The sequence below is a fragment of the Fulmarus glacialis genome, unplaced genomic scaffold, assembly GCF_000690835.1.
Source record: "Fulmarus glacialis isolate BGI_N327 unplaced genomic scaffold, ASM69083v1 scaffold18318, whole genome shotgun sequence".
NCBI lineage: Eukaryota > Metazoa > Chordata > Aves > Procellariiformes > Procellariidae > Fulmarus > Fulmarus glacialis.
This window is the reverse complement of record NW_009226519.1, coordinates 11731-24134: the sequence shown is the minus strand read 5'-3', so window position 1 is coordinate 24134 and position 12404 is coordinate 11731. Positions and strand designations below refer to the sequence as shown.

Sequence of the window (12404 nt, the reverse complement as noted above, 5' to 3'; positions counted from 1 at the left end):
TTCTGCATGTAGATTATGTTAGGTTTCATAAAAGGTGTAGGCTACACATGCCTTCACTCTACCAAACTTCTTCTGTGACAAACAAACAAAAACATGGAAGTGCAGAAAAAGATTTTGGTTTGGCCAAACGTTCAGTGGGGATCCATTTGTTTATACCATCCGCTTTTTATTTTTTTTAAATGTGACATTTGTAATAGATAATAAATAACTATAATTCCCTGCTTCCAAACTCAGGCAGCTCTAAGAGCAATAGCATCCTTCAGTACAAAGAAATCTAACAGAATTGACATTTTATGTTTTGCAAACTGTGATCCAAAATGCTTCAGAACATCATTATGCTATAAAGCCCCTATACAACATAATTAAGTATCTAACTATTTAAGTTAGAGAGAGTCACAGACTGTTAAAATTAGCCAATTTTATTCAAATAATGTTAGAAGGAACACACAATTACCTTTTCTCAAAAAGGTTACATATTTATGCTTTTTAGTCAAGTGAAAACTGATTTTTTTCTTCCCCCCCCTCTGCAGAAGTATCTCAATAGAAGCCAGAGTCTTGAGTAGCCCAGTTAGGTGCCTAAAAAATAAATAAATAAGGATTAGTAGAAAAGAAATTACTGTATTATCTGTTGGTTACTGAAATTTATGAGAAATGATTAAAAAAATTTATAATACTGATATATGTCTATGAAGTGGAAGTATTGTTAATTAGTGAAGGATACCCTATAGTTTAAAGCAAGTGTGATATAGCAGAAATACATGCTGTAATTAAGTTGTACAGCCTGAGCCCTCCAAGCTAGTAGTTTCAAAAAGGAAAAGTTCTAGAAGATTCCAAAATAAATACAAAAATAATTTGGCAGCTATATTTTTTTAAAGAAAATAATATCACGTAAATTTCACGTGACTTCCCTTTAATAAACTAATACTCCACTGCTTGTCCAACTTCCATCAATATTTCAGCCAAGCAGTGAGGAAACCCAACAAAACTTTTAATATTTTCTAAGTTCTTTCAATGTGTGGTTTGTTTGGTTTTTTTTTGTTTTAAGTACATATGGCTGGGTCCTTAGTGGACCTCAGAGTCATCCACCTTACAATGTTCTTCTCCCTCAAAAAGCTTCCCGTATTGTAAGGTAGACAGAGGCAAAACCAGATGATCTTGCCAACTTTCTTATTTTCACTGGTTCTACTTAAACCTCCGGCTGACCTAATTATATTCTCTACTATTTCATGAAATGGCTTTAACAGTTAGGGTTTTGCACAACTCCTCCTTCATGTTCCAGTCTTAAGCATCATTCATTCTTCTCTCAAGAGAACACACATATATATATATATATATATATACACACACACACACACACACCCCCACACACCCCTACAGATACTTTAAGTACAACCCACTTGAAAAAAGTAATATAACTACTTTCATAAATGTTCACCCTTTTCAGGTGGTGAAGGAGACCCTTTAAAGGAAGTAGAGAATCAAATGATGACAGAAACACACTTAGTTACGCAACAAAAAAAAAAACCTAGTGATGAGGAGAGAGGTGAGAAGAAATCAAGAATCACTGTCTAATGCTCACCATAAGAAAATAGACCTTTTCCAATTTAATTCCTAGTGTCAGAACTAGAAGTAGGTACATCTGATGAATTAAGGAACAGGTTAAGAATTATACTTATTATGTCACAAAAAAGGATAGTAGGAATTCAGAAAAATGTAACTTATACCAACCTCAGATCTACCACTCTGATTCAATTTCTTCTCAATATTCATAGCCAACATTTGACTACGAAAAGACAGGCTTTTGGTCTTTTCAATCACTTGTTGATAAGGTGAGACTGCATTGTTGCCCATGACTACATGGCCCTAAAACACGGAAAAGATACAGCAAATTTAACAATCACTCAGAATGCATAAGTCTTTAATTTAATGCTCTGCTTTCAGAGCTTTCACAGATCATCTTACACACAGGATCAAAACAGAATAAATGAAGTCCACTACACTTTATGGGCAAAGAAAAACAAACAGCAGAAATTAGAACTCACTGTTCCTGAATAAAGTAAAAGAAGTTTAATGAAAAATTCAAATTCACTTGGATCTGTTTGTACAGTCTTACCAGCTTTGAATCCAATTTGGCATCTAATCGTGCATTTCGAATTAGATTGACAATCCATCTTTCCGCTTCTTCAGGAGTCATATTTAGTTTATCTGCCAACATACTAAAAGATAACAGACTTATCAAAAGGTGAAACAGAAACCCTCTGATGTTGGTAAACACAACTAGGGAATACGAGTTAAACCAACACAAAATTTGGCACAGCCCAAGACTTGTATTCAATAAATACCACATATCTGGGAAGCATACTTCCATTTGACTGAAATGACTTTAAAGCTTATATACGTGCACTCCTGCACATCTCCCATCCCCACTGCTTTACACTGGGACATTGTGAATAAGGAATTCACATCCTGAAGTATATACTTCCTTGTTCTGAATTACATCATCTTGCACTTAAATCTGGACCTGCACAATTTTTACATTTTCCTATTAAACGTTGCCTACATGAACCTTTGTTCATGTCAATTGTAGTAATTGTCAATTAAGTAATCTCACCAACACAAAACAGCAACCATCTTTATAAAGAGAACAATTGAATTGCTTTTATTCTTATTTAAATCCAGCCAGCAGTCAAGAATGTTTAGACTAATTAGTCCAGGAATGTGTTCAGCAATAAACTTCACTCTAAGGTTTCAGGAACAAGAGCCATGAGACAGATTTTGGTATAGAAGATGTGACAGAGACACTATGCTCAAACTTCTTGCAATTTCAAGGAGGGATGGTGGGGGAGGACAGAGAAAGGAAAATTCTTAATGAAACAAGCACTCTTGTCCAGGAATAATTCCTTCTGATGACATTTCCTGTGGCTTTCCAGCCAACTCCTTTAGCTTCCTGCTGGCAGTTGGCTCACACAGGACATTTGTAATGCTCGTTCTTCCATCAGCTTTCAGACTAAGGTAACAAACATGAGGTAAGGGCTACAGACATGACCAAAAAGCCAGCTGGCTACGCTGAGTTGCACAAGAGGTCAATTTCTCAGCATTTTACAGGATCTTGCTTAAACATATTTTTCTCCACCTGAAAAAGTGATTTTCTTCTTGATGATTATTAGCATCAAGCAAATACTTCATAACTTATCAATTATTAGCTCATCTACCTGGCTAGACTATCTATATACTCTTCTTTATACAGTCTTCCCTTCTATATGTTCTCGATCTCTCACTCTTCTCCCCACTATAAAAGTAAATTCCATTTTTTGTCACAGATGAACATGAAGTGAGGTGAATAGAAAAAAAACCCACAAAGTAACTTAAAATACTGGACTTACACTGAACTCACTTCAGGGGAATGACACAACAGATCAGTAACAAAGTATCTGGAGTTTGGCAAAGCAAGGGGAAGTAAAATCCAACTGCAGTTGCTACTGTTCCACTAGAACTGTTAATCTGTGCTTAAATTAGCAACTGTAGAGAGTTAAGGCAGAGAAGAGAAGAGAAGGTATAAGGATGTAAATTTTCGTGGAATTTTCAGTCATCTAGGCAGAATAAGACAGATATTTTAATAGGAGGAAGCTACAAATTGCTTTACTACCTCTGAATCAGTGATGTTAAGCACCTGACTTGAAACTAAAGAAATTTCAAACTGAAAGAACATGGGGTGAGGGTGGGGGTGTGTTAGGGGAATTCTCATATTTCTCTTTTAGAAGCATCAATAGGATTCAGATAAAATAACTCCTCCTACAGATGACCACAAGAATGGCTACTGCCCCTATACTGGGGATTAAGCAACCTACCTTTGGGATTAAAGTGTGGAATCTCCATCCTTTGAGATAGTCAAGAATCAACTAGTCAAGGCCTTAAGTAGCATAATGGAACACTGCAGTGGGTCCTGCTCAGAGTTGTAATTGGGTGCACAGGATTAAACCAGATGACTTCCAGAGGTCCCTTCCAACCTACAGCACCTATATTTTGCTTTTTCCTTAACCTGAAGTCCCTGTATACTTGGAGGGGAAGAGGGCACAGACTTCTAGAGTCATCATTCCAAGCTAGAAACTGTGAAGCGCTTTATATCACCTAGCAGATAATTCTACCTTTTCCTATTATGTCTAAATTTTACTAGCTCATCTTCTTCAGAGGTGGCCTTTTTTAAATTAAAAAAATTTTATATGAACAAATATATAGCATATATGCAGCTACATGACAGAAATAACACACCTCTATACAGGCATTTTTTCCTGCACATGCATTTGGAAAACTTACAAATCATAGAATGAAAACAACAGGGTAAAAAGATCTAAAAACCTATCTTATCTCAACTTCCAGCTCTGAGATTTACATGGATTAAAAATTTTAATATAAAATAACCAAAGTTATCAAGCAACAACTATCTTTTAGTGAAATAAAGATATCTGTATTAAAAAAACGAAAACCTTATCACACCTTTGATGCAAAAGATGACCTTATTCCAGCACTTGTGGCAACTGGATTCCATTTTAGGGTCTCCTTGCAAGCTACACTGAAGCAGCCAGCACTACCCAAAGTGCCTGAATGTGTAACATGGAGGAGGTACTTGCCTGGTAAAGCAACACACATGGCCAAAAAACCCTTCTCCATCCTTCCAGAGCAAATGCACTGAAGATCTATCCTGATTACAATTATGTAACAAAAATACTATTCTCCTATTGCACTGTTAAAATAGATATCTAATACCCTGAAGAAATACAAACTACAGCTTAGCCCCTTACATGTTTACCAGTTCAAGTAACAGTAATACATTCAGATTTACAAATGCATATTAAACACATTAATACTAAGGGATGGAAGCAAGAAAAATTGTATTCTAGATTACCATTGTTTATAAAGATCCCCACTATAATCCAGTAAAAATTAGTGAATTATAATGAAATAATTTTATTAATATTTAAAGAATACTGTCTACCATTTCAAGTTACAGGTGATTTCAAAGGGTAGTTACCCAACAGTAGTTTCAAGAACAGTTCTTTAGATTATTTCTGTCCCTCTGTTTAATAAGGAGATTCACTTATTTGGGTCATGCTACGGCAAGTGTTATTTAAGCTCTCCTTTGCTTAAAAGGCAAGTTTATCGAATTCCACACATCTTCATATATAAACAAGCCTATCTTGTACTGCACACAGAAGAAAAATATATAGAAAAGAATGAAGCATATTCAGCTCTTCAATTAAATACAGGCATATCAAACTAACCGAAACACATTCTGAATTTATTTCATCTATTACTCCCTATTAACATGGTATTTCAAACAGTAAACTAATTGCAGGATGATTTTAAGTTACAACTGATAAAGCAACTACGTCCTTTGGAAAAATGTCAGCTGCCTAACAGATGTAAGTAGTTAAAAAAATTGAAATGAGCCATCTATTTTCCATTTAACATCAGGAATAGCAGATTTCCCACTAATTGTTTTCAAATTTGTTCTGAATAGTTAAACAGTACTTATCAAGCACTGTGGTACAACCAACTAGTTTTCAACTCCAGGAATAGCAGTGGAAGTCACTTGTGGACAAAGAAATGCAAGAACTATGCCTCAGTCAAATGTTTAATTAAAAGCATTTCAACTGGCTAATTTCTTCAAAAGCAAGTCTGAAATGCACTAACAAATACTTATACACCCCACTTAATAAGCCCAAATCTAATGATTGTTACAGCTTGCACAGAAATGTAAGGCTTATGTCCATCATTTAAAACACAATGACCTACTGAAAAGAATCTCTTAACTGACAATTGATTCCACATGCAATTATCTGAAGTGATACATGGTATGAATATCCATGTCAATCTGAAATACGTCTTGACTCTTGCCTCAGAACACACTATAACATTATAAAATAAAGACACTGCTACCTACATTTATGAATCACTTGCACATAACAAAGAGAGCCAACTACAGTATCTTCTATCAAACCTGAAGTTGAAATACCACATATGGCACAAAAAAAAAACAACGGTAAAATAAGTAATAAGCATTAAATAAATGACAACCACCTACCATAAACCTTGATTTGTTAAATAGAGCTTGCTATTTTTGCTGTAATGAATCACTGATATGTTACCCACAGTTTCTCAGTATCTTTTGACAGAGAGACTTGAAGCATACTTAAGATACACCCTCCAGACTCTTTGCTCCATGATTGGAGCCAGATCAGAGAAGCAGACTTCTTAGAAAGACATTTAGTCTTTAGTTTAAAAAAAGCTTAAACATCTAGTTTCATTGAAAACTTGTGCTTGAATATGTGCAGTATTCACAGTACTAAAAAAGTTTATAGGAAATAGCAAGACACTTTTATATTCCCCAGAAACTCATCCCTAAGGGAACTATATTTACGTTTTTTCTTCCAAATACTTATTCAAACCCCCTTTATCCCTAAGTGCGCAGTACTCTGCTTAAAGTGATTTTAGATAAAGTATTAACCCCCTTATGAAAGTGAACACTAAATATGGAAAGTTTTGTTCACAGCATCTAGTTCCATTTACTATTATGACTATGCTTAAAACACAATACACCACAGCTGATTAAAATGCTCAAATTCACTGCTTGCCTTTTACATTGAAGTCATTGACTATTTTAAGCTGATAGGATAAAAAAAAAATTCCAAATGCATTGAAGACAAATGTATTACCCAGTGAACAGAGATTAAAAGTAGTAAGAATCTTTGTCCTTTCTCCAACTATACCTATCCATGGAAAAAAGCAATCCTTTCAATAAGCTTGCAAAACTAAGACAATTTTCTCTCAAGTTCTTTTCTTTAGAAATCAAGCAGTGTTAAATTGCTTCCTCAGAGGACCAGATGTACACATTTGCTCTGGATGCAAGCTGGTAACAAGACTCCATCGAACTTGATCGATTTAACAGCCTTGGTTTCTGCTGTCTCAAGGATCTCTGTGCTGTTCTCTACCATTGAAATTTTTATAGCATTCAGAGTTTTTCACTTCACTTTTTTCCCTTTTTAATTTAAGGGATGTGGAAATACAGGGAACAGGGGCAAAGGCCAAGTGGAAAGGGATCTCAAGCATGCATAACAACATCTTCCTGCTTAGCTTTTACAATAGAGGCATCAGAGCTGATCCATTTGAAAAGTCTGTTTTACAAAATTGAGTAAGTGACAGACATCCTTACTAATAAGAACATCATTTTCTTACACCCAGATCACTCACTTAGTGCCACAGGGAGTAAGATCTATTGTTTTCTATTTAATTAATGAAAACAACAATACAATTTAATAATTTTCAAAGAACACACCTATAAAACAGACGTTGGTATCTGTATCTACAAAATATAAATAAATTTAAGCAACTGCTGTATTTGCAATTTGTATTTACTTAATATTACCGCTCTATCAATATGTGTGGAGTTGAACTCCAAATTAAGACACCTGAACTTCAGTGGCAGTGGGTATGAAAGTTCCCATTAAATCCAGTAGAAATCTAACTTGACATCATGAGAAAGTTTTAGCTTGAAAGCACTGTCTAAGGGGGCTGAGGGTGGTAGAGAGGCGTTGTTTTAAAGCTAACCACAAGAATTCAACTTCAAAATATGATTGTTGCAATTTAAGTATATTACATTAGAGCTACAAAACTAGAAAGACAACTATCCAATTAGATTTTAGTTAGTGATTTTTATCTGATGACTGAGTATTTTTCTACTAAAGTTTACACTGTTTGTCAAACTGTCATCCATGACTGATTTTTCTGAACTGCCGTATTAAGAAGTTAACTTACCCAATGCTGATACATTGATGGATGCGACAGAAAGTCTCAAATATAAAGAGACGGGCATTCTCAATGAAGTCCTCCAGGCAGGCCACTAAGAAGAAATCATTCACAAGCACCTGCAAGTGTAAGGAGAAAGGGAACACTGAGGATAAACATGGAAGTAGTAATTTACTGGCAGACACCATCAGTAAGTAAGATCAGTGAACAGTTCATCTAAAACAGTTCTTGGTATATTCCAAGATGTGGAGAAAACCTACAGATTTAGCAGAAGTTTTCATTTTTCTGCAGTCTGCTAAATTAAAACCGCACGCTAACACGTTCATTGATGTCTGACTCAGTAAGAGAACAGGGTCCACTGCTGTCATAATTCTACTGACAATCCCTCCAACACATAAAATATAACTCCCCCCTCATATTGTAGGATTCTTCCCTCACTCTGCAATCTGATCAGCATTCTCCTTACCCTGCCAACCAGCTTGCTTAGTAGTGCAAGTGTGCCTATAAAGTTCAGATTATAGGACCACCAGCCCTATGCAGTGAATGCAATTATAAGCCTTCTGATTTACCCAATTAGGCAACTAATACTAATGAAAGAAAAGCCAAGCCAGAGGTTGTAAGAATTGGTACTGATGTTCAGCTATTACAAATACTAACTTTTACATTAGTCAACTCAAGTGTTAGGTATCTTCAACTGTTCATTAACTAAGATTTTTAAGAATATGTATTAAGATTAACTAAGAATTTTCCAAGAATATGTATTTAACTACCCTAATGTTATTTCACATTACTTTTCACCACTAAAATTCCAGGATGCGGTATCTTTCAAAACAAAAGGCAAATCCAAGCTTTTCCTCAAGCACTTCTCAAACACTAATGGAAAAGCTGAAGCTCAGCCAAATGCATGATTACCTATTCACTTCTTGTTCTAGAACTGCTTAAATGTAATTTTAAAGCTATATCCTTACTGGTAGTCTTGTTTACGTGTTACAAAATGAGTTGTCAAAAAAAAAAAAAAAACAAACAACCACAACAAACCCACCCCCCCACACACCCGCGAATTAAAAGCTCATCAGAAAACATTGGCAATGGAATCAAACACCACTTCAAACAAGTTAGTTGGCCACTATGAATTTTAGAGATCTTTACACTTAGAGGAAGAAAAGTCTTCTGTTATAAACCTTACTGTTTCACACTCTCTCAGCTTCTTCTGTGCACCATCGAAATCAAAATTAACATACAAGCATTCCACAAACTCTGTGATAGGGTCCCTGTATGTGTAGGACTCCTGTCAAAAAGAATTAGGAACAATATTAGAAACCAAGGCCACAAAGTCACTCGAGTATTTCTTACATTCTTCAAACAAAATTTAATACTAGAAACAAGTCCATACATCACCTTAAAAAAAAAAAACTAAGTTAAACTTTCAAATTCCTCTTATAAAAGCTGCATAAATGTACTTTCCCTGCCCCCCCTCCCCCCAACCCCCGATAATCTGGTTAAACAACCAGAAATGTAGTTTCACCTTCAGTATTTAGTGCTGCAATCTTTGGGTTAGGAAAACGTCAGAGACTAGAGCTGGTTCTGTATCAAACATCCAAATTTCTTAAAATATGGTAGAACCAATAGTCTTCCTAAATTCTGATTTCAAAGACTAGTCCAACACCAAATCCTTCATACTTCAAATTGAATGATCATTTGATTTACACAGACAACATAGCTAACACAAATAATGCTACTTTCTACATACAAAACACTTGAATTTATTTTGGCATCTCAGGAATTACTCAACTTTCTCAACTACAATACAGGAACAACACTAGGTCTATATACATCTGTGTAAATTAGGACATAATTAAACATCCTCTGATACGCCTCTAATGTGCATTTTAAGACAGCCTAACTCAATATCTGTCAATATCTGCTCTAGCATACAGTAAGATCAGCAGATTAAGGGAATTACTAAGAGAGATTTTTTTTTTCTGGATCAAAGTTTTTTTCCTTCCCCAAAGAACTGTATTTACAGTCTCATCATTTAGGTTTAAAATTCAGTTTTATAGGTAAAGGGTTTTTTTGGTGTGGTTCTTTTTTTTTTTAACATCAAAATTGTACTTGCTAACCTACAGTGAAAAATTCAATGAAGGAAAGTGAGCACCAAAATGTAAGTAGAAGTCCTAAACCAGGCATATTATTAGAAGTTATTATGAAGTCTCAGTAAAAAAAGGAAAGTATCAGGTATTTCAGTCGTTACCTGCTGAATAACTTTGACTAGATCTTTCAGTACTTGTCTACGTTTTCGAACATCCTTATTTGTTATGACTGCAGTAGTCAGATATCTGAGGATATGTGGGCACATTGTCTGAATTGCATTGAGATACCTGGAAAGAAAAAATACAGACAAAGCTCAGATGATGCAATTTTGCATCAAAACAGTATTAATGATAAATAGCTTATGTACCTTTTATGCAATATTAACACCAGGGCTTATGACTGACCATTTATTGAAATATAGAAGGATGATTTATTTTTGTTAACCTTGTGATCATATTTTTTGCGAGAGGAGAAGGAGGGAGGGAAGCATGGGGAAGAGAAGGCAGCAGTGTACTAGGGAGAGAAGAAAAGTGGCTAGCACAGCATATGGACTGCTCTCCTGCAAAGTTCAGGTCAACACTGGCCTAAGCTGTCAGCTACACTTATTTCACAAGAGGGGTTTGCACAGGCACACAGAACCACAGGAAGTCCTTTTTCACACTGTCATCTGAGCCTGCAACTTCCTTGTTCAACAGTCCAATAAATTACCCCATATTTACAAGTGAGAAGTATAATTAAAATTAAAAAACAAACTAACACATACACTATGGAATAAAAAGGAAGCAAAAAAGCCCATACAAATTACCAGTCTACTGGGATCATCATGCAAAACATTCAACTGCTTTTCTTTAGTACTGTTCTCCTATCATAATACATTACCTCCAACCAGGTACCAGAAAGAGAGCAAAACTTACAACTAATTTCTAAGTGTTAAGCTGTTCTAGACTCCTAGATCTACATGTAAGTCAGTCCTCTCACAAATGGCTACAGTGTTGCAATTTTCATTTTTATTCTCAGATTTTCCTCAAGAACCCTTCTTAAATAGGTTTTGTAAAATCAAAATAGAACAATACCCTCCCCTACAGCCCTAAAAGGAGTTGGTAATCTAGCAAACCCAGCTATTCCATCCCCCCCAAGCACCAGAAAAGAGAGCCAGTTCTTCCTACTTCACCACCCCTTCTCCTATGGGGAATTATGGGGAAGTATAACCATGAAGAAAAGCAGATTATACACAAAAATTCAAAAAAAAGGCTTGGGAAAAAAAATATTCAAAGTGTTAATATCATTAGAACTTCTGAAACAGCCTCAGGCTTTGGGCTGAAGAATGTTCGACAAGCTTGCATATTCATCATCTGCCTTCATTTTGATTTAAAGACTCCAACATAGCACAACACAACTTACTGTGGTTGATAGAGAAAAAGGTCAATGATATTGTCTCTCCCTTTAGGATGATTAAAAAACACGAACAAAGACCAGTGGATAAGCCATGTTCTTTGCTGAAGAGATTGCAGTGGAGAGCTGACAGACTAAAAGAAAACATAACATTGGTTTAAGTCAAATAAAACATAGAAAGTTTGCACGAATACTAATGCATGGAAACCTGTAATTGTTAGAAAATTTGTGATTTTCTACTGGCTCCTTTTAGCTGTTATCACTATCAGGTTGAGTTTGACCTCCAGCTTTTTAATCTGTCATCTGTTAAAAATGAATCTGCTGAAAGTTATAACCAAGATAAATTTTCCAATATTATATTCCAAATTGTTTGCCAAAATTTGTATTCTGTTATGGCAAAAGCATAGGTTTTAGTTCTCCAAAGACCATCATATTAACATAAGTTATTACTTCCCCTTTTAATCCTGAATTTTCTTTCTTGTATTCCCTCTTCAGATGTGATCTGAGGAATGACTTGGCTTCTCTAGCTTTTCAGTTTTTCGTCCTTTCTAAAGCCTCACAAGAGCTTTTTTGCCATACATGCTCAGACAATGATGAAACACCATAATCACTTTCAGCCAAGAAATAAGAATATAATTATCTTCATTTAAACCAGCTGATAAGGCACAGATAAGGATTCAGCTCAAAGTATCTGTATGAGCTCCAAATTTCAGCAGCACTTCAAACAGACTGCAAAGCAATGTGTTGAGAATGAACTAACATAGCAAGTAATAATCACTCCAAAGAGTGTGACAACTAACTACCCTAAAAAATCTTGGAGTCTAATGAGTAAGTCAAATTTAATAGTCTATTATAACCATATAGGTTCATAAAGGTGAGAAAATTAGAGATGAAAATTTGTTAACATTAGTTACCTGCCACATAGATAAAGAATGATTTTGGGGGAAAAAACCCAAACAAACAAAAACCAAAACCAAAAACAACCAAAACACCAAACACCTTTTCAAGATTCTGGTTCAGAACAATAAAACTCTCAGATATGGCCATTGAAGCCCCATGAGCAGAGAGTAAGACAGAGGTCCTTAATCACTTCAGTTGCTCTGAATTAGTACTGCAGG

At 35.3% G+C, this 12404-nt stretch overlaps 1 protein-coding gene across 2 annotated transcripts in view; it reads right to left on the bottom strand.

Moving 5' to 3' along the window:
- Positions 1–398: 398 nt before the first annotated feature.
- EIF3E (eukaryotic translation initiation factor 3, subunit E) overlaps positions 399–12404 on the bottom strand; it is a 22161-nt gene continuing 10155 nt past the window's right edge. For both annotated transcript variants that reach the window (XM_009582841.1, XM_009582842.1), the window contains 7 exons: positions 11296–11420; positions 10055–10181; positions 8990–9091; positions 7813–7922; positions 2114–2216; positions 1729–1863; positions 399–576 (listed from right to left, as the gene is read on the bottom strand). In XM_009582841.1, coding sequence (XP_009581136.1) covers positions 538–576; positions 1729–1863; positions 2114–2216; positions 7813–7922; positions 8990–9091; positions 10055–10181; positions 11296–11420 — 741 coding nt within the window. In that variant the 3' untranslated portion in view covers positions 399–537. The remainder of the gene's footprint in view (positions 577–1728; positions 1864–2113; positions 2217–7812; positions 7923–8989; positions 9092–10054; positions 10182–11295; positions 11421–12404) is intronic.